This window comes from Melopsittacus undulatus, chromosome 2, assembly GCF_012275295.1.
Source record: "Melopsittacus undulatus isolate bMelUnd1 chromosome 2, bMelUnd1.mat.Z, whole genome shotgun sequence".
Taxonomy (NCBI): Eukaryota; Metazoa; Chordata; class Aves; order Psittaciformes; family Psittaculidae; genus Melopsittacus; species Melopsittacus undulatus.
In genome coordinates, this window is record NC_047528.1 from 24,246,765 (window position 1) to 24,268,488 (window position 21,724).

The window sequence follows — 21,724 nt, forward strand, 5'->3', positions numbered from 1 at the left end:
AACCCTACCAGTGGCATGGGGATTTTTAAATGAACAATGCCAGAAAGAGTATGGGAAAGAGCTACACAACATTCCAGCTGTTCTGTCACAGTATAGAACAGTGACTTAAAAAGGCTTTTTAGCTTCCTCAAGTTCACATTCACATCACCGTGCATGTTTAGACTATTGCATAAGAAATTTCCTTAAGTTAAGAATTTTTAGAATCTCAGCTGCAGGAAATGGCTGTCACAGATGCCAAACAAGCATAGTAGTATTTGCAAAATATTTATATATGAACGCATGTGTGTATGTGACATCCACAATGCACACAAGACAATGACAATATATTCAGAAACATGAATTTTAATTGGTAACTACTTCAAGTAACGAAATATAAATGCAAAACATTGCTATATTCCACAAATAGGTACAGAAATCCACACCTCTGATTGGTGAGACACTTTCTTACCTTTGTAGTTTCATCTTTACTACCATCATCCACCACTATTACTTCATACGTGAATGAAGGATCTCGTTTCTTAAAAATAAAACCAGAAATAATGCATTTCATCCAATTCTTGAAGTAGGTAGTAGGTCTTTCAAACATCAGCATTCTTTTCTCCCTATCAGTTTTTAACTCATTCATGGTTGCCAATAGACACTAATACAATAATGTAAATTTGTTAAGATGGCACAATTAAAGACTTTTGCCATATTTGATGTGTGATCCATTACATCAGCTTTTTACAGTTTTCTTCAGCTATGATCTAGAACTAAAAAAACAACTTAGTTTTAAAAGATGAAAGCTCGTAACAGCAGCAATGTTAAGAAAACCCAGAAAAAACAAAATCCTCAAACTTTCAGGATGGGCTTCTTACCCAGGAGTAAATGCTTAAGAAACTTGTTGGCACAAACCAGTATTTAGTTTAGGAAGCTAACTGTATGGTTAAAACTTAATTTCTATCTTGAAGAGATATCACAAATACAAAGACTTTTCCTCACGTAGTAGTATATTAACTTTTTACTTAATTTAGAAAACAGCATTCAGTTTAAAAATAACTGATAAGAGTCAGAAACATTGCTTCTAAGCGGCTAAATAACAGTGTTTTAATGTACACCCAAATAACGTGAATAGATCACTGACATATTATACATGATGCATACAAAAATAATAAACTTTGAATGCAAAATTAAAATACCTGTCTTTTTTCTAGATAATCCAAGGCTTCATCCATCATAAGAGGTACTAGAAAAAAGGTGGAGGAGGTCAGGTTAGTAAACCATAACAGGCAAAGCACCAAAAGCACGTGCAAAAGCAAGCTGAAAATAACCACAGAGCAAAGCTGAGCAAATACCCTAGTGCATAAAACGCTACATTCAGTAAACAAGCTTAGCACCTGTAACTCTTAAGTCTCCTCCTTTCTGAATGCAAAAAGAACACTGAAGAGAATCACACATGTAAGACATGATAAAAAGATTTCTGAAGAACAAATTTTACATTTTGAAATATGTATCTACACAATACTAAAGGAACAAAAATAATCATTGTCCATGACTAACCCTACGAATCAGCACTGACTTTATCTATTTAACCAACAAGAGAAATTCCTAACACTAGCCAATAACATGTTTTCTTTTACTAAGGCTGCTGGCCCTGATGCTTGAGCCAATGAATAGCCACAACTTTTGCAGCTGATGCATTTGCAGTTCAGAAAGGCATTCAACCTTACAGCTGCTATTGCACTGCAGGTTCATTCCTGAGCACACTTCAGGTTATTATTCCATCACCAAAGAGAGCAACAACCAAATGAAAACTACATTAAGACCCTGCTGACTGAAAACAGGTGTATGAGAACCAGAACTGAGGAATGCATTAGACTTGAGAAAGGGCCAGGCCTACCTTGTGTCCAGATACACTTCATCAACATCTCGCTTCATGGGATCCCAAACAGCTCAATATTTTCACTCACCAAGAAAATGAGTAACAACTTTTGCTGCCACATAAACCCCATGTAAAGCTTTAAAGCTTGATTATTTCTATTGTGTCTGAAAGCCTTTGCTTTAGTATCAGACACTCACATATATGGCCAAGTCAGAGACCTGTGAGATCATCCTTCTTCCTGCTCATCTGAGCTGCAGCTGTTGTGCACAGAATGGGAAGCTCTCAAACCAATTTCAAAAAGTCTTTTTCTATTTCTAGCCTTACAGCATTTACATAGGCAATGAGCAGCCATTCTGATGGACTTCATTAGAATAAAGAGGCTCCTTACAAATGCCCCATGCTATTTTTAGCAGCAGAAATCAAGTTATACAGTGTCTTAATTTTGAGATTCAATGTACTTAGACTGTTTTCTAGGAACTGTGTCCAGATCAAGATACATAATCTGGCCTGCCAGAATCTACTGCTAACATAAACTGACCTCTGCGCTATTAAAGCGACAACAGATAGATTTTCTTCTTTTTCACAAAACAAGAAAAATCTTACATCGGTCTTCCTCATTGTACGAAGGCACAACAACAGAGAGATCCCTGGTAGGGGGATCATGTATACTTGGCACAGATTCTTTCCTGCCTTCAGCATTTACGAAGAATTTCTCTTTTTCATGTCGTTGAAAGGTTGGCATTTTTCTGGCAGTTACATGAGCAATCATACAAATCTGTGATGCAAGACAAAAAGAAATGAGAAAAAATAATTGAGCATTCTATTAAAGGTTTACCTAACTGTTAAATGTGCTGTAAGGGGCAACCAACTATACTCCAGTAATGAGGTGCGTTAAAGGTGCAGTTCTTAATCAGCTGACCAAATCACACAGGACCAAAACTTTCTCAGGCCATTTGATGACACCATTTCACGTACTCTGACAACTGCCAGCATCATTGTCTTGTTACTGTTTTTAACTGCAAGACATGTAGATACCTCCAAAGAGGCAACCCAAGCCCTGCTGCCCCTTCCCTGAGTAATCTCTAACACATAAGCTGGTACTGCCTCTGATCCTGCATAGATCCACAAAATCAATGGCACTACTCAGGACCAGTGCTTGCAAAACTGAGGCTCTGGTCAACTTTATGCATAGCTAAAATAAACCTGTAGAACTTGGTCTTTGGGAGTAGGAGTACTTGGGAACACCATATACACGGTACTGTTGGCAGGCAGTGGAGTATCACCCTCCACGTGTCAAACTTCTCCCACTCGTACGGTATTTCAGTCACTCGGAAGTGTACAAGACTCCCAGCAAGTGGTCACTGTGTAAGCGCATTACGGGGATATTTTACAAGGCGCGCTGTCAGAATGAAATGCTCCACTTTTAGCTCGTTTTCAAGGCGTTTCACCCAATGCCTTGCGAAAACACGCTCCCCCCCGAACACCCCACATAAGCACAGCCCCGCCAGCGGCTGCACAAACCAAGGTCTGCCGCCCACCCCGGGCCAGCCCCGGGGACTCCAGTTCGGCTGCAGGCCGCAGAGCCCCCGGCAGGCCCGCTACCGGCAGCGTCCATACCCCGCACCACTGTGGCGGCAGTGCGGCCCCACGTACCGCGCCCGCCCGGCACCGCGGTGACCGCGGCCCGGTTCTCACCAGCACCAGGAGAAAGGCGGCTAGGCCCGGCAGCGCCAGCGCCATGACAGCTGCAGCTGCGGGCAGGGACAGCGGGAGCTCCATCGCCGCTGAGGAAAGCGGCGCCGAGCCGCAGGCACCACCCTACCGCGCAGCCACAGCGACGCGGAAGCGAACACCGCGCCGGTGCCGAGAGTGGCCGCTCGCCGGGGAGCTGGCTCTGAGGTGTCGACACCCCCTAGCGGCAGGAGCCCGTCACCACCGCCGACATGCTGCCGGGAAGGGCTTCCGGTCGGTCACAAGGTGGCGACACCTCCAGGGCGGCAGTGGCGCAGCCATGGCGGAGGCTTTCAAGTAAGTGTAGGGCTCGTTGCTGAGGGTTGGGATAGGGGTGTTTTGGCGACCTTCGGGGTTTTCACCCTGGTCTCGCCGCAGTCCAGCGCCTGCGCTGGAGGGGATGGGAGGGGAGCGGAGCGGAGCTCCGGCGTGTGTTCTCACCGTTATCACTCCAATGGGGTTTCCTGCTGCTGTGGTGTCGGCACGGAAGCCGGCTACCTCCCGGAGTCGCAGCTGGGTGTTGGGGGCTCTCGTGAAGTTTCCCTCTGTGCGCCTGGCGCTTCACGGCCGTGCGTGGGGTACCTGGCTGTTGGCTGCGCTTTTAGATGTGGCCGGGCGAAGGCGTGTCTGGTGGGGAGCTGAGGTGGCTGGAGCCGGGGCTGGGCGAGCTGAAGAGGTAGCCGTAGGTGCAGGTTGAAACAGGATCGTGTGTGTGTGTGTGTGAATTATGGGATCACAGACAGGTTTGGGTTGAAAGGGACCTTAGAGGCCATCCAGTTCCAACGCCCTGCCACGGGCCGGGATATCTTCCACTAGGACAGGTTGTTTCAAGCCCCATCCAGCGTGGCCTTGAACACTGCGAGGGATGGGGCAGCCGGTGTCCTTACTTCGTTCTAATTTATGGCGTAAATGTGTTAACCAGGGTTTAGCAAGTGCTTTTATGTGAATTGGAAGAGATCAAGCCATGTGTTTGGGATAAAAACCAGTAGCACAGGACATGTGGGAAACCTTCAGGGGTTAATTCATAGTTGCTATAATGAGTTATGATACTTCTATATGGTAGTTTACATTTGGAGAAATTGTGTTTTTTGAGTTGTTTTTGTTTGTATTTTTTTTCCTCTTAATTGCTTATTTTAACAAAGCTGAGAAGGCTTTGTTGAAATACCGATAATACTTTTATGAGTTTGGGCTTTTTTTTACTTTAATGTTTGCTGCTTAAAATATACATAAATGCGGTTAGTAGTATGTAATTAATGGTAAGCATTAATTCTCAACGACTTGTACAAATGTGAAGCATATTTCACAATTCTAGGTTTTCTTAGATTCTAAGAAAAGATGTAACATTTAAAGACTGAAACCATTTTGTAGATCTGAATGCAGTCCTTTAACTAATGGGTATTTCAGTTGCTGTAATAAAATTACCCTTCCTGCATTTCTTCAAAAGCATTCTACATCTTAATTCAAAAGGAGTGTTTATTGAGATAAAAACTAATAGTCAAGATTACTGAGGTGAAAGCTAGTAGTTTTTTTGTTAGGTATATGTGCAGGCAGGTTCTTTATACAAACATCTTGGAAGTGAAAAGGTCCTTTTCTCAGATCAGGTTAGAGTTTTCTCATCTCTCTGTAAACATATTGTTAAGCAGCTTTGTGAATTATCTTGATTTTCAAGTTATTTGTTGTAGGTAGTGCTTGTGTATCTTTTTTGCTCTTGCCTACTTGGGAGTTTGCATGTGATCTTCTCTTCCTGTTTGTTTTAGAACAGTGGAACCATTGGAATATTACAGAAGATTTTTGGTGAGTAAAACACTATGCATGTATAAGTTGCTTGTAATAATTTTTTTCTTACTTGCTTCTGCTTTTCTAATTTGTCTGTATAGAAACTTTATAAGGGAAAGCCAGAAATTGCACTGAGCAGGGGAACAATGGTACTACTCTTCAGAATGTGTTTTTCCTGCTGTGTGTGTCATTTTTGCGGCAGTAGATTGTGTCTCTGTTCAACTTTATGAGTAAATGTTTCTGTTAGCCTTGAAAGGAGTGTGAGTTAAATTTGACCAAGATGGTGGTGCAGGTTTGTGTCTAGTACAAAATCATGTTAGACTGGCACTTTATATTGATACAGGGGTAGCCAATGTACAGGGGGGTAATACAGAGAAATTGTACAAGGGGGTTAAAGGAATTCCTGTGCTTAAACAAAAGTATTGTCTGTCCTAAGTACCTAACATGCCAAGGCATTGATTACTGCTGGAGGGACAAAAGCAGATGCTTAGCTCTACTGTTAAGGGACAAAAGGAGATGTTTGGTTCTACTGATAAGCTGGGGAGAAGCAGACTGGGCGCCGACCAAACCCTAAGGCCATGTCTGAAGCTAAAAAGGTGTAAAGTTTAAGAAGAGGAAGACTCATTTACTTAATCCTGAGACCCCTGCCCATGACCAGAAGGGGCACTGCGTAGGTGCAAAGGACTTTCCGGGTCATTACAATACGAAGCGGGGATAGATAATAAATATGTATAGGTGTATTGAGCAACCTCATGTCTATGTATACCTTAAGAGAATAAATGTAAAGGGAGAACAGCCCTGAGGTGTGCATGCTTTAGAGGAGCTATCCCCATGCACCTCAGCGCTGAATAAAAGCATACCTACTTTACAACTTTAACTAGTTGTGGAGTCTATCCACGCATCAATATGTTGCAACTAAAAATAAATAGAGACTATTGCTGCTAACCATACCCACTGTAACTGTGAAGGAAGCCCACTGACTTGTTATATTAAGTTAGTCTATCCATTACTAAGGTAATGCTAATCTACTTAGAAATGGGTCCATTATTATAGCAGTCAGTTTTGGTTCTCATAATTGAACCAAAAGTATTTTCTTTCAAGAAGCTTGAAATTGTGATGAATAATAATATCTAACATGATGGTGAATTGGTGCAACTTCTAACATAAGGTTCAGGTATTATACAGCTTCTGCCTAATGGTATTTGAACATTGCGGTTTTTTTTGGAGGGTGTTTGGTTGGGTTTTAGTGTGTTTTTTTTCTTTAGTTCACCCTAACTTTAGTTTTAAGAGCTGCACTAGGTATGGATGGAGGAAGGAATTGCCTACAGAATCTGAACAATGCAGATTGGCAGAAATTCTCATTTTAAGGTATCAGTGAGTATCAGTTCTTGAGCAATATCCTGAATCTAGCCTGTAGAACTTACCCTTGAGGCAATCAATCTATTCTTGTATTTGTTTCATTAATAAATTAAAAAATAGGTTTTTCTGCAGGCTTATAGGCACAAACTGCATGTCAATTGATGGAAATTGGCTAGAATGTGATGGAGATCTCCCTAGCATCTTTGCAGCTGTGTGTATCTGCTAAAAAAGACAATACTATTTTATATTAACTCCTATAGAAAAAAATATTGATGTGTTATTAAATAAAATCTTTTTTAATTTGAACTTTGTATTTTTTGTTTAGAAAGAGAACTGTCGCCCTGATGGACGAGAGTTGGGTGAATTCCGGACAACCACTGTCAATATAGGCAAGTGCTTATTTGGAATAATAATAATGGAGGAGGTATTACTAATCTCAAATTATAGAAGTGACCTTCATGACTTGCTAATGAGTTTTCTTGGTTCCTGCATTTTGGAACAAGAAAGAGGAAGGATATTTATTTATAGTTTCAATAAGCATTAAAGAGAATGCATGATACAGCGATAGATTTGGGCATTGTTATTCAGTCCTGCTTCTGGGATGGTGTGCACAGCACATCTTTGGTGGTCATGGAAGCTTGTTTCTGAGATCAGCAGGATGTGATATAGGTGGTGAAGGCAATATCTAGGCATATACTGACCAGTGCAAAATGGATGCACTGGATGGCATCTAAAAGAAGCAGTGATTCTTGGCCTCTGCTTCTTTCTAAGCTTGATGAGCATCTGTCTTGAGCAGAGGCAAGATACCCCTTATACAGTATATATACCTGCCATTCTTACACAAAGATAATTAAGGGACTGGGGCATCATTTCTCTTATGAAGAGAACTTGAGGGAGCTGGGACTATTCAGCCTAGAAAAAAGAAGGCACAGAGGGATCTTATCCATGTGTATAAATACCTCAAGGGAGGGCATAAAGAAGGTGGAGTAAGGCTTTATTCAGTGGTGCTCAGTGATGGGACGTGAGGCAATGAGCACAAACTGAAACACAGGTTGCCTGTGAATATGAAGAAATGCTTTTCCTGTGAGTGTGACTGAGCACTGGCACAGGCTTTTGAGAGTTGTGGAGTGTCCATCCTTGGAGATACTCAAAAGCCATCTGGATACATTCCTGAGCAGCCAGCTCTAGGTGGCCCTGCTCAAGTAGAGCACTTGGATCAGGTGACTTTCAGCGGCCCCTTCCGGCCTCAACCCTTCTGTGTGATTGACTGTTTAATATAGATTCTTTTAGAATCAAGGAATCATAGAATAGTTAGGGTTGGAAAGGACCTTAAGATCATCTAGTTCCAACCCCCTGCCATGGGCAGAGACACCTCACACTAAACCATACTACCCAAGGCTTCGTCCAACCTGGTCTTGAACACTGCCAGGGATGGAGCATACACGACCTTCCTGGGCAACCCATTCCAGTACCTCACCACCCTAACAGTAAAGAATTTCTTCCTTACATCCGATCTAAACTTCCCCTGTTTTAATTTTAACCCATTAACCCTTGTCCTAGCACTACAGTCCCTAATGAAGAGTCCTTCCCCAGCATCCTTATAGGCCCCCTTCAGATACTGGGAGGCTGCTATGAGGTCTCCATGCAGCCTTCTCTTCTCCAGGCTGAACAGCCCCAACTTTCTCAGACTGTCTTCATATGGGAGGTGCTCCAGTCCCCTGATCATCCTCGTGGCCCTCCTCTGGACTTGTTCCAACAGTTCCATGTCCTTTTTATGTTGAGGACACCAGAACTGCACACAATGCTCCAGGTGAGGTCTCATGAGAGCAGGGTAGAGGGGCAGGATCACCTCATTTGACCTGCTGGTCACGCTTCTTTTCATGCAGCCCAGAATACTTTTTGGGCTGCAAGCACACACTGAAGCCAACTCATGTTAAGTTCCTCATTGACCAACACCCCCAAGTCCTTCTCTGCAGGGCTGCTCTGAATCTCTTCTCTGCTCAACCTGTAGCTGTGCCTGGGATTGCTCCGATCCAGGTGTAGGAGTTGCACTTGTCATGGTTAAACTTCATGAGGTTGGCATCAGCCCACCTCACAAGCGTGTCAAGGTCCCTCTGGATGGCATTCCTTCCCTCTAGCGTATCAACCAAACCACACAGCTTGGTGTCATTGGCAAACTTGCTGAGGGCACACTCAATCTCACTGTCCATGTCATTGACAAAGATATTGAACAAGACCGGTTCCAACACTGATCCCTGAGGGACACCACTCTTTACTGGTCTCCAGCCGGACATTGAGCCATTGTCCACAGCTCTTTGCATGTGTCCATCCAGCCAGTTCTTTATCCACCGAGTGGTCCAACCCCGGATTCATTGAGACTTTGCTTAGCCCGTGCTTAGTATAAAGTGATGGAAAGTAAACACTTCGTGAAGGTGAGTGTTAATTAAGACCCTCTGAACTGGAAAAAAAGATTGTTATCTAACAGCGCTTTCTTTCTTCAGGTTCAATTACAACCGCAGATGGTTCTGCCCTGGTGAAGTTTGGAAATACTACAGTGATTTGTGGAGTTAAAGCGGTTGGTTTTTGTTTTAATTTAGATGTTAGCTGAACTTGTGCATTTGTGTTTAGAATGAATCTCCTGTAGAGTTACAATAGTACACCAGTCAGACACCATTAGAGTCTTTCACCTGAACTACTTTCAGACATGGAATTGTCTAATCCTACCCGTGTAGTCTGAGAATGTGTGTTTTTGTGCTGTATACTGTGTATGGGGAAATATATATACAAAAAATAAGTCTTTTTTATTTCTATATAAAAGCTTTATAGTTAAGCAGTTACTGAATCTTGATCAATAAGTGCATTGGTAATTAGTTGGCTGGATCATTAAATGTCTTGTAGCTTCAATTTTACTGCTGGACTGCCATGAACTGTGAGACAAATGATGACATATCCCTGTATTGAGTTTTTCCCACAGGAAAAATACAGGCAGGGACTGATAAAAGTGGCTTTTGTAAATCTCATTGTATTGGTAACTGGCAAGAAAATGACCGTTTATAGAATAGCTGGAAAATCTTTTTGTACAAAATCTAGCTCTTAGGTTTTATCTTTTTTTGTTTGTTTCTCTAGGAACTTGCTACACCCACAGAAGATTCTGCTAATAAGGGATATATTGGTAAGCTTTTCTGGCCTCTTAAAAGAAGAATGAATTTGGGTAAAATTGTGTTACTTAAAGTCAGTTTCCAACTTGACATATAAGCAGTGGTCCTTTAGAAATGTCAGAATTCCCCCTGCTCTTCTTGTGGAATTTCCATCTACAGCTACCTTCTTACAGCTGATTCCAGGCCAGGCTGAAAACAAACCTATGCCAGAAGGAAGTATGTATTCTAGAAGGGGGAAGGTGGTTCATCTATAAAAGATTGTGGCATGCAAGGTGACATAAACTCTATTTGTGGGAGAACTGTGAAAGTCCCAAGTGCACGTCCTCCTGCCTGTTTGGAGGTTCTTTTGAAATGCAGTAATTATGTGGGAACTGAGAGCTTAGACAAATTCCCTTTTTATAAAGCATCTCTGAAGTATGTTGTTTTCAGTAAGCTTGATTGTGCTTAGGTGTTTGTTTTCATTTTTTTTCATAAATGTTTATGCCTGGTTTTGCTTCAGGTCTAAAGCATCAGGTTTTAATGGTCGATGAAAAGCACATGGCATACCAGTAAAGTCAGGCAGTAGTGTGAAAATACTGTTATTTCTTGCTCAGTTTAAGAATGCTTAACACTCAAGGAAGCGTTTGTGTGGGGTCATATTCATAGCAGGATTGCAAATAGAAGATGGTAGTTAGGAGTATGTGCTCTGTGGACTGTATAGTTTATGAGTACAGAGTACTGCAAGTTCTTTAATACAAATTCATGCCTAACTTTTTGAGAGAAGTAGGAAGACTTGACTGAAAAATTGCCCTTAATTTGAAGACATAAAATTATATTAAGAGTGTGTATAGTCTTGTTTTTGATATCCCACTGCCTACTTTCTTTAGCTCATGACTAATGTTTCTTGCTACTTAGTTCCAAATGTAGAACTGCCATCCCTCTGCTCACCGAGGTTTCGTTCTGGCCCACCTGGTGAAGAGGCTCAAGCAGCAAGCCAGTTCATTGCAGATGTGATTGAAAAGTAAGAACAATCTTAGTGCACTTAAAACATAAGAGCTCAGCAAGACAGTTTTCGGTTTCCTGGTTTACGTTCTTGTTTTATTTCAGTTCACAGATAATAGCGAAAGAAGACCTATGTATTGCAAATGGCAAGGTAAGTCGTATCTCACAATGAAGAGAGATGTACTAACAGGATCAGTGTTGAGATGTTAAGGTATTTGGAGTTATGGGTAGTTGCTGCTTTTTAGTTTTCATAGCTTGGCTTACATCTGAAGTGTAAAAATTGTATGATAGAAATAAGTAGCTTTGGTCATGTGGCCAGCATTTTCTCTGACTGTGCACCATTTGCTTAGCTGCTGTAACATCTCACGTGTACAAACCTTTTTTGATAGCTTGTTTGGGTGCTATACTGTGATATTATATGTATGGACTATGATGGAAACCTTCTGGATGCCAGTGCCTTCGCTTTGTTAGCAGCATTAAAAAATGGTAAGTCTTCTCTAGAGACACACTCGAATTAGTGTTGCTTGGAGAAATGTTAGTTTTGAGTCATTATGAATAGGTAGTGGAGTCACAGTTTCTTAAGACTGCTTGGTTCCTGTCATTTGAATGCTAAATTATTAAAATGCAACTCCCAGGTGGAAATGATGGTATTGATGCCACAGATGTGTAACACCTGAGGAGTAGGAGCTATTTGTATGTGTATTGCTGCTGTCTTGCAAGACTGCTACCCTGCCTTGTGTTGTTCTACGTCAGCTGAATCTTTCAGCAGTGGCCATAAACAGCTTTAATGTCTGGAACAGGTTCTTACTTCATTTAATGTATTTTGTATCAACAGGTGTTGTTGGGGGCTTTGCTTACACAAATACCCTCTCAACAACAGAGTACTCCTAGCTTAATGTGATACAGTTTGAAAAAAAAGTTTTTTTGCATGCAGTGTGTATATTAATTGTTCACAGGTATGTGGCCTATAAATGCACATAGGAGGCAGAGTAGAGGGGAGGTTTCAGCAAGGCCTCCTTTTCCAGCTGTGAATTGCTTGCCTTTGAATTCTGAAAGCTGCTTTGCTTCTGATTTCCATCTTCCAAAAGTGTATGGATCTCATTTTCAAAGCAGGAGTTACCTGAAGGTCATATTCACTGATTCTACAGATAGATGTAACTGATGAGACGATATTCCTCATGATGAGACTATAGTCCAGTAGACTTTTTTTTTTAAATACTTTTGGTTAAATATGGCTCTAAAATAATGTAGTTGTATGGCATTTTGGGAAGCAAGTGATACTTCTGTGCAAGGAAGAATTTTATGTTGAGTAGAAAAATCAAATAATTCCTTGGCCAGGTAATTGGAAGATAAATACTTTCCTCATATTCAGGATTTTTTTTTGTTTTGTTTTGTTTTTATGTACAGAACACCAGTACTGTAGCCAGAACTCTGATCAATTTTCAGTGGCTTAGAAGAACTTAAATATCTCAGTAGTCTTGGACATCTTTAGGCCCTACTAAATCCAACAATAATATACCATTGTCATTTTTCAGTACAACTGCCATCAGTTACTATAAATGAAGAAACTGGTTTATCAGAAGTTAATTTTAAACAGAAGAATCCCTTGATGATCAGAAAGCATCCTGTTGCCACATCATTTGCTATATTTGATGAGTAAGTTCATAATTGTTTTGTACTTATGAACACCACTATGGAAAAGAAGTGAAAGACAGAGGATGCTACTGATGATGTTTATGCTCTTCTGCTAGTGAAGTGCATGCAGCCTCGGGCAGTGCTTTTTCACTTGATCTGAAATTCACAGCCTCTCTTGTTAACTGCCCTGTAGTTCAGTAATACAAACAATTATGCAGTATGACAAAACAAAGTCTGTTCAACTTCTTTCTTAACACGAAACTTGTTCCCAACCTAAAAGGTACACTTAAAAGTACAGGAATAAGTATGTTTTTGCAATATATGAGAAGGAAGAGCTAATGTTTTAGAAGCCTATATAAATAACGGATATACAAGATGGTAGTTCTTGAACAATATATATCAAGGACTTGGTTAACAGAGGAAGTAATAGTCTGGTAAGAACAACAGAGCCCTTGGATAGCTGAAAATATAATTACCCAAGATGAAGTCTGACCAATACTCATAAGTCATTGTTATGTGGATCAAAAATCTGATCATAAGACTTCAAAATAACCATATCTAATAACTTGACTCCTTACCTGACATTGTTTACTGGCTCTTCATTAGTCCAGATGTGTTAAGTATTGTTCTGCTGCCATTTACAAGAAATGCAGGGATTTGTGGTGTCTTCCATTTGAAAAGTAAAAAATGACAAATGAGATGGTGCTCACTGTGCTACGAGTCTGATTAAAGATTTAGGTATGTTTAGAGACTTTTGGGGCCTATAGCACATTAATCTGTATATGCAGAAATGATTAATAGGCTCTTTCATTCACATAGGAGATGGGGGCAGGGAGCACTGAACTCAAGTATTAACCAAGTGATTACCAAAATGAATCAAAGCAGAAAGTGATCAGTACTTTAGAGTGCTTCTGTTAATTGATTTAATACCAGTTTTTTGTGGGTCTGAAGTGTGCTGTAAACTGGAAGTGAGAGTTTGGCTAGCACAGCCGGCAGATCTTGTCAGCAGGGTATTATCTGTACACAAATCACACACATACTTGCCAATAGAAAAAAAATGTTGCCTTTGAAAGAAAGCTTCCAGTGGCTGTTGGGCTTTGTCCCTTCACTGAAACCAACTGTTGCATTAAACAAGTTACCCAAGTCTCCCTTTAGCTCCTAAAGCTAAATGTTGAGGGTGGGTGTGTTTGTGCCTGTGGTTTGTGATTTGGGTGTTTTGAGTTTCTTTTAAATTCTGTTTTATTAGTTTTTTATACATCTGTTGACACAGCCTTTTACAGAATGTGTTTTACATAGTCTGGCTTCCAGAGACATTTTTCTTCTGCATAAAAGCCCTCCTTGAATCAATGAAACTCCTGGGTTGCTGGACAAGTGGCCATAGGTGAGGATTGCTGCTGCAGGGCACTCTGCAGCTCCAACACTGGCTCCTGCAGCAGCAACCGGTACATAGATAATGAGTCTGATGCTTCAAACTCCCCATGTGTGCCAGGTCCCTCTACACATCATGCAAATAGCTGATGCTGCACAGTGCATGTGGATAGAACCAATATAGCAATATTTCTGAGTAGGGCAGAGAAGGACTTATGTTTTCATTACATCATTACTATTAAATGGCAATGTGAAATTGTTAGTGCAGCTTTAAATTTCAGCTTTGAGTTCAAGATTTTCTTGTGCAAAGTTCTAGATTGGATCCTCTTTTCCCCTCCCCCCATTGGTTTGCCCTACTTTTAACTTAAATGGTTCAAAATAACAATATTTCATCTCTCTCAATGGCCTGCATCCTGTTATGTGTGACAGCTTATTTTGGCTGCCTTAAAGAAACTGGTGAATCCAGTTATGACTGTTCCCAGTCTGTTCCCAGTTAAATGTTTTCTAACAAGAAACTGAGAACTACTCTGGTGAATTTACCATTGGAAATGAATTTTGCCTTAAGGTCTGGTAGAGATGAATGCAGCCTACACCTAAAACCAACATCATTGTCTTTGATAGCCACAAAATAAGTGACTTCAAGTGGCAGTTTAATGGTATTTTCATAAAATTGGGTGTCACAAATCTATGAAACTTTGGCATAAAGCTGTACTTTCAGCAGCTGGTGTTTAAGATGCATGCGCATGAATATGCAGAATCTTCCACATTTTTTTATCAGTGCATTTTGGTAAGAAAACAGATAACCCTGAGCACTAAATGCACTTAATAGTATTTTGTAAAAGACCACAGTAGAAATTAATGTTCTGTGTATTTTGCGGTAACACACTGACACCTCCGCATATGTCTTTTTTTCACAAGCACACTGCTCATTGTTGATCCAAATGCTGAAGAAGAAGACTTAGCAACTGGAACAGTGACTGTTGTAACTGATGAAGAAGACAGACTCTGTTCTGTCCACAAACCAGGTACTTTAAAGTTCATTGCACAAGAGCCTGTGGAGACAATAATCTTTTCTTGACCTAAATGCTATGTACCTGCTTTTAACATTTTTAACACAAAATGTGGGTGCTTAATGAGAACACTATCAACTTGAGAACTTATTAAATGACTTGCTCTTGAAATTCCTTTTCAAAAAGGTGGCATGCTTGAAGTTCAAGAAGTCACAGCCTGACCTACACACAGCACAGCGAAAATTTTGAGCATTCCTCCTGTTATACCTCTAGTTTGTTTCCGTTTCCTTTGCCGTGTGTTCCCCAGGTGGAAGTTGCTGGTCATCAGAATTAGTGTATTACTTAATATGCTCCTTCGGAAAATACATTTAGAGATACATAACTGAAGTATTAGTAGAAAATACTTGTTTCCTTTAATTTTTAGGTGGAAGTCCTCTCACAGGAGCCAAGCTTCAGGACTGTATCACCAGAGCAATTACAAGACAGAGAGAAGTAAAGAAGCTGATAGACAAAGTAATAAACAGTATTAAACCCAAATGAACAAAAGGAGAAATCTTTTTGAAAATGGATTTGTAAAAATTGTATTTGTTACAGTGTTCACAAACCTTTCATACTAAATAAACAAATACCAGTACTACATTTACAAAGTTCATTTTTTTCTAAAATGTTTTTCACCCTTGTACTATATACAGTGCTGCTGAGTGGTAAAAAATACAACATTCTGTTAAAAAATTAAGCGACTTAAGGAAACCAGAGTAGCTGCATTATAGGTGAAATCTCCAAGTTCTGGAGGGTTGGCTTCCAAAACCAGTTAATTTATTTCAGTGTAATGTCAAAGTTTGTTTTCCCACCAGTGTTACAAAACACTGATTTAATTTTAAGCTTTCTCCTTTATAAATTGAAAAAAAAAAAAAAGAAAAAATAATCCCCTCTGAAACAGCTTTGTACTGGGTGGGGAGCAAGTCTCAGGACTGTGAAGGGGCTGATGCGCCTCTTTTACTTTTTGAGTGGCTGCCTGAATGCTGTTGCTGCCGCAGGTGAGCTGCTTGTGCCGCTGCTGCTGCCATAGCCATTTGATGCTGCAAGAATCGCAACTGCTGCCATGAAGAAGGGGGAGAAAAAGCTTGTTAGTGTTGACAATGAAGCTTTGTTTCACATCAGGAACAATGAGACGAAGGGGTGTGGAATAAAAGGAAAACAAAAGAGGAAGCACCAGGTTGACAAAGGGAATACACCTGTGCTGGAGCAATGAGTACAGTCAAGCAGCACCAGTGGCACAGAAGACTGCTGAGGGCATTTTCTAACATGTCACAGGTGTTCTTGGCAACTTTTGTTTCTTTGCCCTTTCTCTCCATTGCAGTAACTGCAGTAACTCAGCAACTTCAATGAATGTTTGGGTTACATAGTATATTTTAATGTAATACCTCAGGGTATGCATTGTACTATTTTCTACATGTATCACAAAGAGGAGGCTGTGTGCTAAAAAAGCATTACCATCTTTTCATAAAGCAGCTGAACAACAGTGCTAAAGGAATGCTTGGCCAGAGCTGTCACTTCTACGTACTGACCACAGCCGTGCCAAGCTCAAAACTTATATTGACCAATATAAGCTCATTTAGGTGTGTGCCACAAGCACTCCTTGAATGTTAGCAAATCAGGAAGGTGGATGGCTTAAATGAATAAAAATAAATTCAGTGCTCCAAGCTGAGAACCAGATTTTAAATCTTCCATGATAGTTTGCAAAATTCATGGCTTTTTCATTTGTCAGACCATAAGGGCATTAGTTTAAAAGTCAAATTGGGTAATTTTTGTTTTGTTTGGAGCTGAGAATTGTATTTTTTAAATCTTTTATTTTTTTAAAACAGAGTGAAGTTGCTGGATTACTTGTATCTGTTGCTGCTGCTGCTGCAAGGCTTGTTGTTGTTGCTGTTGTAAGGCAGAAGAGAGCTGGAGTCTCTGCTGAGGAAGGCTTTGCCCAGGTCTGTTCATAGCAGAGCCAAGCTGAGACAACACTAAGAAAGGAGAAGGGGAGAGCAGGCAGGTCAAAGAAGGCAGGTTGAGTTTGGCAGGGTCAGGGAAGGAAGACATAGGAATAGAGTGTAATAGAAAAGAGGGATTAAGAGGATTAGTTTCAGAGTTAAATTGGAAACAGTGCAGAATAACCATGATCTACACGCTTGGTTAGTTAGAACATAATTAGATTATGAAGTGCTTTGTGGAGACACAGAGGTTTCTCATATTGGATGTTAAGCACACAGTTAAAGACATGTTCCTCAATGAAGTCTGGCATGGAAGTTCTCTGCATTTTCTTTTTGTATGAAGTGTGATGTTCATGTGATATTAATTTCATACACTTAACTGCCAAACAAAGCAGAAAAGTGCATGTTTTGAAGTATTTCTTGTATAATTCATGTGCTGACAATAAATAGTAAGTTGTTCTAATGTAACATAAGACTTCTTTAAGACCAAACTTCATCTCAGTGTGAATTTACTGACATACACACTTGACCACACAAGGAGGCTCAGCAAGCACATACCTGTGGCTTGAGGTTGCACAAAATTCCCTACTCCGGTCAGGTTTATTACAGCAGCTTGTTGGGCAGATAATGCCTGATCTTGAGTAGATGGACCTTGGTCAGAGCCCTAGCAAAAATGAAAAGCTTGATCCTTATTACCAAACTTGGTAACAATGAATAAGTAAATAAAGCCAATGTGAAGGCAAACTTTAGAAGTGCCACTTAAACCCATTTAATTCTATATCTTCCAGTGTGTACAGATACAGGCTATGATGTAGTCACTACTAAGTAAAACAGATGAATGCCCCAAACCAGCTCCACTTTGGCAGAAATGGTATAATGCCTTCACCCAGCAGCAATCCTATGTAGTTGTAAACTTCCCTACAGCCAGCAGAGACTACAGTTCATGGTTGTAATCTTATGACAATATCCTGTCCCACTCCCAACCCCAGCCTTCAAGTGACACCTGAAACCATCCATGTGCAAAGGTCTTTATCAAAAAAATGTGCCAAGTCTGAAGCTTACATGTTCACATTGTGCCACACACTCCTTGAGTTCATAAATACAAACCCTGCTTTTAAAATTTTATTTTTCAGAACAGAATCATTCTCATGGTAATCACTCAAACGGAATTAGTGAAGTCTGACCTAGTGTCTACTGAAGTCAAAGGGTACTGAATTATGACCTCTTCTATACTTAAATTGTGCATTAATTAGGAAGCAGGGAAATAAAAGTATTACATATGCAAGTCAAGGATGCTGCATCGTTTATCTGTCAGAAAATAAAATCTTTTGAGCTGGTGCTTTTCCAGAGTTCCAATGCTTCTTCAGAATAACTGTGAAATAATGCTACTAAGACCTAAGTAAATTTGACCAAAAGACTACACATTAAGAAGACATCATAATCTTGATGGAAATGACCAAGACATAGAATGTCACAACCAACATTTGGAGAAAACTCCTAAACACGTGATGAAAACATATATATCCTGTTGGCAGCACAGAAAATTGCTAGTCTTTTCGGGCGTAAGTTTTTTTCACAAAGCACTTAGACTACAGCACTATAGGCACACACATATTTGTCCTTTGTGAAAGCTAAGGAACCGAATATTTGCATGAGCTCATTTTAGCTCATGACCCTAGTCCTAGTCTATAATGTGTGGTAAGAGAGGCAAGTCAGCCAATGCAGAGAGATAGTTCTGGAGAAAACCATTCTGTCACGTGAAGAACTAGGCTCACATCAGCCTTTTTGTAAATGCTCTTGAAAGCTGAATGTCTCTAAAATAAAACCCAATAGTATGAGCTTGCATGATTTCTTTTTAGTAGTTCAAACAGAAACTGACATTTGTATTCTGTTAACAAATCCCATTAAACTCTCCCACATTCCAGAATAAGGCCTGTGACACAAGAGATTATACGCCATACAAATATTAGAAAGAGGTATCTCATTTATGACCAGTCTACAGCAGAATGAACAAAATTATCATGATAAACAGAGTATCCAGTAGAGGCTATCTGGCAAACATGTCTGGAAAGACAACAAAACCAGAGCAGCTACTTCTCCCAGATTGGTGCATTAGTACTGGTAAAGGTTTTTAGGCACAGGTAGAACCAACCACTCAAAGTCTGTCATTTTGAGAACAGGCAGATCAGTCTCTTTCAGGACTTGATATTAAAGACTTCAGTGATTAAAGACTTCAGTGATTAAAGCCTTCAGTGCTACTTACAGGCAGCAGTAGCAAGTGTCTTTAAGATTACAGCTTTAAAGCCAACTGGTACTTCCTCTGGTGCAAAGAGAACAATTGTGTTGAACTACAGTGGTGAGGACTGGACGCCAACTCACAGCAGTGTAAGACTTTGTACTTACTCCGTAGTTATCCTGAATATGTTTTTAGTGTGTTTATCTGATGTATCTCTACATCAGCTAGTTATAAACAGGACAACACTAAGCTGATTTTACACCTCTCATACAGTGAGCTGGCTCACTTTATGCTAGAGTTAGTGCTTAGCCAGTTGTTTCATTACAGCTCTTTTATACAGGATATAAGTAACGGAGAATAACCGAGCTCCAGCCATGGCAACAAAGCTGCTGCAGTCTCTGCAGACTGAGAAAGGTCTGGAGGAAGACTTTCCTCCCCTCTGCTTCAGATCTACTGGGTAAAGGCTCATTTACTTGTGGAGATGTGGAGAATAGGAGAAACTGTTTGATCCACGCACCCCAGGCTGAGGGCTGTTAGCACACACCTGTTCTCCCTGTTGCTGAAGACTACAGGTTATAGGCTGCTGAGATTGTTGCTGTGGAGAAAACTGTGACAGTGGCTGCTGCTGGAGTGGGTTAAAAGTAAGTGAACCACCTGGAAGCTGCTGAGGATTAAAAACAAAAGGCATAATTCAATCAAACTGATGAGTTTCTTGCTGTATGAGGATAAACATGATATTGATAATGATGTACTTCTTGGAGGTTTGGCTTTGGTTCTGTTTGTTGTTTCTAACTTTGGGGTTTTTTTTAATCCTTTGAAATAAATTAGTTGACAATTGTTGCTGCTTGTGAAAAAGCCTTATGCTCAGAATACAAAATATAGCAAGGTATTTCCACAGGAAAATAGAGGTTTATCATTTATATTCTGAAAATGTAAAGCTTAGGCTTCAAAATCACTGTTTGTTGTTTTCCCTTTTGGAATATTCCACTGAATTTTAATAGATGCTTCCAGTCAACAAACTGCAAGGTGTAATGCAAAAAAAAAAAAAACCCAACCAAACAATGCTTCAGTGAAACAGTCTTGATTCCTCCCCCTTTCCTCAGCTTTAATTGCACTGATTTCAGCCAAATTATTCTTGGCTCATATGAGTAGCAGAGGTAGCTTGAAAGGATGTACTTTAATGTGGAATCACACATACAGAATACACACATATTCAGTTTTATAGAAGAGCTCTACTCTGGTGTAACTGCCTCCTGGGCCTGCCCTTTTCCATGTTTCTGGAGTGAGTACAGGAGTGGGAGGAGGAAGTATAGCTGATCTTTTACTGGTATTAATGTTTTAAAACATGGCGCAACACTTGTGGAATGCTGAAACTGCATTTGCAGCTAACTTCAAGATCCAGGATCGTCACCTGGTTCTAGAAACATGCTGTTCTCCATTTAAATTGAACTGTGACATAATAAGGAACTTCTGCTCATGTTTGTACTTGTACTTGTGGAAAAAAAAAACATTTACAGACCTTCTAAACTCCGTATCTTACATGAACTTCTATTTCCACTACCAGAAGCTCTTTAAAGCTATTAATTACTGCACCTACCTGTGTATGCTGAGCCTGGCTTTTAAGCATTATATGTATAACCCCTATTCTACTGTAGTTTTGTACTTTAATAATAATTTCAGTTTAAAGAATGATTTGCAATAAAAGTGTAGGTGAATCTTGAAAATAAAAGATTGTATTTTAGGATTAATCTCTTGAATTCAAATGTCAGCATGTTTAGATTACTGAGAACTAGCTGCTTTGTTATGAGCTAGGAATATGATTTCCACTTAGTATCTTTATGGAAGTCGCTTTCTTACTTATTCTAAGCATTTCAAATAAGCAATAAAAATTTGCAGTAAATGGTTTGTCCAATCAACTGGCTTCAAAAAGACCGGGGTGGGGAGCAATGCAGTACTAAACATGTCTCTAAAGAAATATAGGAAATTATCATTATCATTGCGTCCAAGTATGTCAATTACCTGTAGAAGATTTAAAGGCCGAAGATTTGATGCATTTTTCAAACCAAAGGGGCTGCCTGTTAAAGAAAACATCTCTTTATTAGTAGGAACTCTTCACTTAACTACATTTGTGTTTTGCAATTAATAACCCTTTCCATTGGGATTATTTCTAAACACATGGAAGTTGGAAAACTGGTTTACTGTATACTTAGTACAATGCTGTATTTTCTGTAATGCTGGTGAGTTCATAGTTAGCCAGATTCAAATTTACAGAGAGCTGACTAAACAGAAAGAAATGTGTATCACTACTGAACACTGTACCCTGTAACATATAACCTGTTCATGCATTTACACAAAGGTGAATGTGGAGAATATCACAGCAGTTATTCTTCACTCTTCTTCTGGCTTTGAAACATTTTACTGTTTGTACAGTAAATCCAGAAATGTCCAAGGGCTCAATGAAGTAACAGGCTTTCAGTTTCTCAGTCACTAACAGAAAACAATCCTACTTAAAATCTTAGCAATTGCCCACCTGTCCACGGGCTTCTGGCAAGACATATCTGACTTCTAGAGCTTTTGGCATTATTCTGCATGGGACTCTTCAAAGCTATGCTAAAGAAAGATGTATGTGT

At 40.1% G+C, this 21,724-nt stretch overlaps 3 protein-coding genes across 17 annotated transcripts in view; 1 reads left to right on the forward strand and 2 right to left on the reverse strand.

Moving 5' to 3' along the window:
* The window catches only part of ALG5 (ALG5 dolichyl-phosphate beta-glucosyltransferase), a 25,334-nt gene extending 21,144 nt beyond the window's left edge, over positions 1-4,190 (reverse strand). The window contains exons 1-4 of one of the 3 annotated variants that reach the window (XM_031047709.2): positions 4,034-4,190; positions 2,465-2,636; positions 1,179-1,225; positions 449-517 (exon numbers count right to left, since the gene is read on the reverse strand). In XM_031047709.2, the coding sequence (XP_030903569.1) occupies positions 449-517; positions 1,179-1,225; positions 2,465-2,630 (282 nt within the window). In that variant the 5' untranslated portion in view covers positions 2,631-2,636; positions 4,034-4,190. Of the gene's footprint in view, positions 1-448; positions 518-1,178; positions 1,226-2,464; positions 2,637-3,514; positions 3,744-4,033 lie in introns of those variants that run through there. The other 2 variants (XM_031047707.2, XM_005147630.3) reach the window with 2 other exon arrangements.
* Positions 3,845-15,520, forward strand: EXOSC8 (exosome component 8). The gene is made up of 11 exons (XM_031047710.1): positions 3,845-3,889; positions 5,350-5,386; positions 7,053-7,116; positions 9,229-9,302; positions 9,854-9,899; positions 10,780-10,885; positions 10,972-11,017; positions 11,256-11,352; positions 12,402-12,522; positions 14,788-14,894; positions 15,304-15,520. The coding sequence occupies exons 1-11, from the start codon at positions 3,873-3,875 to the stop codon at positions 15,417-15,419; spliced, it is 831 nt and encodes a 276-aa protein (XP_030903570.1). The 5' UTR covers positions 3,845-3,872; the 3' UTR covers positions 15,420-15,520.
* The window catches only part of SUPT20H (SPT20 homolog, SAGA complex component), a 33,580-nt gene continuing 27,123 nt past the window's right edge, over positions 15,268-21,724 (reverse strand). For 9 of the 13 annotated variants that reach the window (XM_031047699.2, XM_031047706.2, XM_031047697.2 and 6 more), the window contains 4 exons: positions 21,114-21,169; positions 19,639-19,758; positions 17,417-17,522; positions 15,268-15,976 (listed from right to left, as the gene is read on the reverse strand). In XM_031047699.2, coding sequence (XP_030903559.1) covers positions 15,876-15,976; positions 17,417-17,522; positions 19,639-19,758; positions 21,114-21,169 — 383 coding nt within the window. In that variant the 3' untranslated portion in view covers positions 15,268-15,875. The remainder of the gene's footprint in view (positions 15,977-17,416; positions 17,523-19,638; positions 19,759-21,113; positions 21,170-21,724) is intronic. The other 4 variants (XM_031047698.2, XM_031047701.2, XM_031047700.2 and 1 more) reach the window with 4 other exon arrangements.

Bases quoted from the DNA above. Each gene is read 5' to 3' on its own strand.
- EXOSC8 (XM_031047710.1), top strand. The intron at 11,018-11,255 runs GTAAGTCGTATC...CTTTTTTGATAG, and splicing joins TATGTATTGCAAATGGCAAG to CTTGTTTGGGTGCTATACTG. The intron at 14,895-15,303 runs GTACTTTAAAGT...TTTAATTTTTAG, and splicing joins CTGTTCTGTCCACAAACCAG to GTGGAAGTCCTCTCACAGGA.